This window comes from Saccostrea cucullata, unplaced genomic scaffold, assembly GCF_032062105.1.
Source record: "Saccostrea cucullata isolate Sc308-1 unplaced genomic scaffold, CSIRO_AGI_Scuc_v1 ctg8825, whole genome shotgun sequence".
Lineage (NCBI taxonomy): Eukaryota > Metazoa > Mollusca > Bivalvia > Ostreida > Ostreidae > Saccostrea > Saccostrea cuccullata.
The window spans coordinates 10,397-13,793 of record NW_026926278.1 but is presented as its reverse complement, the minus strand read 5'-3'; the positions used below and the strand labels follow the sequence as shown (position 1 = coordinate 13,793).

The following is a 3,397-nucleotide window of genomic DNA, read 5'->3' as shown; positions in this document are numbered from 1 at the left end:
GGAATAGCATTTGAAACGTTTTTTCAAAGAAACGTCTGTTACTAGTAACCAGGGCGACACTAGACATCGAAATCTAAAACTTATATACAGAATTACAAGTCTCGTACGTTATATCGAAACAGACCAAAACTTATTAAGGACGCTTTAAACACTGCACACTAAAGAGCTCTAATTATTAGGTAGTTTTATGCAGTTAGAGTGATCTGCCCTTAGATGTAAGATTAAAGAAATTGTTATTTACCGTTAATTACATGATTTATAATAGATTAGAATATTTTTAGCATTATATAAGACCAAGAGTAAGACATTTAATTAATTATTTTCATTAATTTTCACAATGTAAGTAAACAACAATGACTTCTGCTCACAAATAATTCTTGGTCCTTGAACATTTTTCCTGCACAAATAAGGCACGTACCCTATGTTCTAAATAAATGAAAAAGTCTCAATATGCATATCTATATATGATATATTTTTCTATCCAAAAAACAGTTTCCGTTAGTGTTTAGAGCTTCCTTAACGAGGAGTAGCGCTTCAAAGTGTTTCACAGAAATTTCTATTTTTAGTAACCACAGCGACGCCATTCATCGAAATCAAAAACCGATTTACACAATTATGCATTTAAGTGCAGTCTACTCGTTAGCTGCAATATGTAGCTTTCTGCCCATTTCTTTTTTTTAGGGGGGGGGGGGGGGGTTGCAACTCCTTAGGATATCCGTAATGGTGTAAATGTGGGAGTAATTCACTTCCGCACAGAATCAGTAAATTTCTATTTTATTAACGTTTCTAACCTGACCTCAAAAATCTAGTTATACTAGACATAAATTAAACCAAAAAATACAATTAAAGAACAACCTATCGGTTTTTTTTTATGTACATGCATGTCAACATCACAACTTGAATTTATCCACCATGTTTACTGACCTTAAACTGTAGGAAGAGTAGCATTTTGAAAATAATGTTGACAGACAGACGGATGGACGAAAGACACTTTGCTATCGCATGAGCTCTTATTGTCTCTTACTAATAGAGCTTAAAAACGTATGATCATAATTATTAAGTTGATAAGATTGTTATTACTTTTGGAAACATAACTATAAAACAATAACATTCACTTCATCCATATGTACCAGTCTGTTAAAACAAGAATGTTGTACAGTTCTGTTGTATGAAAGGGGAGGGACTGGCCATTTTGAATAAAAGTAAAAGGAGTTGAAACCCAACCCCCTCTCAACCAATAGGGTTTTCGAGTTTTAAAAATTTTTCTTTAGCTTGGCATTTTTTCCCGATATTTGTCTCAGACATTTGTTTTGTCTGGCCTCTTTTAAAAACAATGCTACGTGTCTGAATAAAAACCAAACTTGGAGCAGATCAAAATTAGTTTTTTTAATTAATTAGAATCCGTATCATGGATTTTTTTTTACGAAGATAGTGGTCCTTGCTCCGTATAATGTTTGTTCTCTTTTTTCACATTCAAATATGTTCACTCTCTAAAAGCAGAATCGTATTATTTGCATCATGAACTTTTTAAACAAACAGTTCTTATTTATTTTCAGCTGTCTCTGTGGGAGTCAGTTGTTTTACTATCGTCACGATTTCTCTGGAAAGATACTTTGCCATTGTTGAACCACTCCGATCTCGTCGGTGGCAGACTCGATCCCACTCCTATAAGTGCATCCTTGGAATATGGCTTCTGGCCTTGACCTTGATGATACCAATTGCCGCCTCACAGAAACTTATACAAATTGGAAACAAAGACCGCCATGCTTGTCGCGAAATTTGGCCAAAACATATGAGGACTATTGAAATTGTGTACGGTGTTTCCTTATGTGCGATCTTGTTTATCATCCCTTTATTCATTATGGCGCTGGTTTATGGAAGAATTGCATTTAGATTGTGGGCAGATATCACTCAACAGGTCAATGACAATGCAGGTAGGTTTGCAAATTACAAGGAAAAGATGTATTAAAGAAAAGACCATGCATGCATAAATGGTGGCATTTACTAGTACTTGTATGGCCAAATAAAAAAGATGGATGCAGTGCTGATTTCCTTGTACCTGACCATAATTATTGAATATCAAGTCCATTCATAAGGAAATTTAATATTAGTTTCCTGTAATGAATACATCTGAATTATCTTAAAAGTTCATTTAAAATGAATTTCTTAATATGCCAAATGATAAAATAATCAAGTTCATTAATGTTTCAGACGGGACTGGTACGTCCAAGAAAGATGCGGATAACTCATCGGTGTCCTTGCCTCTTCGAGGAAATCAACAGAAAAATGGTGACCACGTAAGCTTACGTCATTCTAATCTACGTCACAGTATATCAAGCAGACGACGAGTCATCAAAATGTTGGTTGTGATTGTGCTCGAGTATTTTATCTGTTGGACACCGCTGTACGTCTGCAGCACTTGGAAGATCATTCACTACGAATCCATTCACAGTCGCGTGTCGAATCTTGCCTGGTCGCTGATGCTTCTTCTGGCCTATGTGTCCACGTTTGTTCATCCTGTAACATATTGTTTTATGAACAAGAACTTCAGGAAAGGATTTGTATCAGTTTTCAAGTGTTTTTTACAGAACCGTCTAACGACCAACACTGAGATGAGTAACTTGACAGCCACTTCGTCCCCCACCGTTCGATTCCACTCAACGGAGTACACAAAAGTTCAGTCTATAGACTAGTGTCATCATTATGATAAAAAAAAAATCCTGTCTACAGACAATAGAGCGTCCAGTCTATATATTACTAGACATCATCATCGAATTTATCCTGGGTCAAGACTGTAATGATAACTGAAAATCTACTTAAAACTAAAATAGAGCAAATAGTTAGATAAAGAGATGAAAATTGACAAGAGTAGTCAGTAATTTTTTGGACAAGTACAGTTGTTATCGACCATAGTTTAAAAACGAAATTTACTAATTAACTGGCTTTCCTAAACATTAAATTGTAAGGAAAAGGATATATTTTCTTAAAATAGCCTGAAAAAATAAGAAAATTGAACAGTGTACACGTTTAAACAAAGCAATACTAAAACCGAGAATAGCTGATGCAAAGGTTCGGTGTATGTGTCTTATCTTCCCCAAAATTAACTACGCCTCCAACAACTGAGGAGCACACATAGACAAAAGGACTTTATTCGGAAAGGACTAATATTTGCCGCCAAAATCAAACTTTGACGGATAAATATATAATCATGTTCTAAAACAGGTGAATTTCTGCAAACTTCAAAACACTGAATATTTTCATTTATAGCAATGACGTCATTTATTTGAAATAACAATGACGTGGATTTAAAATTCCCATGATTTCTACAGGAAAAAGCACATTTTACGTCGATATTTTGAGTAAAAGTCCCATTCTCTATCCAAAGTTGTCGTTCCCA

At 34.8% G+C, this 3,397-nt stretch overlaps 1 protein-coding gene across 1 annotated transcript; it reads left to right on the top strand.

Annotated features, from left to right (window-relative positions):
• The first annotated feature begins 1,510 nt into the window (after positions 1 to 1,510).
• On the top strand, positions 1,511 to 3,049 carry LOC134271263 (cholecystokinin receptor-like). The gene is made up of 2 exons (XM_062753495.1): positions 1,511 to 1,934; positions 2,212 to 3,049. The coding sequence occupies exons 1-2, from the start codon at positions 1,709 to 1,711 to the stop codon at positions 2,691 to 2,693; spliced, it is 708 nt and encodes a 235-aa protein (XP_062609479.1). The 5' UTR covers positions 1,511 to 1,708; the 3' UTR covers positions 2,694 to 3,049.
• The last annotated feature ends 348 nt before the right edge of the window (positions 3,050 to 3,397 follow it).

Coding starts and splice junctions, on each gene's coding strand:
- LOC134271263 (XM_062753495.1), top strand. CDS start 1,709: ATGATACCAATTGCCGCCTCACAGAAACTTATACAAATTGGAAACAAA. Junction 1,935..2,211: donor ACAGGTCAATGACAATGCAG/GTAGGTTTGCAA, acceptor TTAATGTTTCAG/ACGGGACTGGTACGTCCAAG.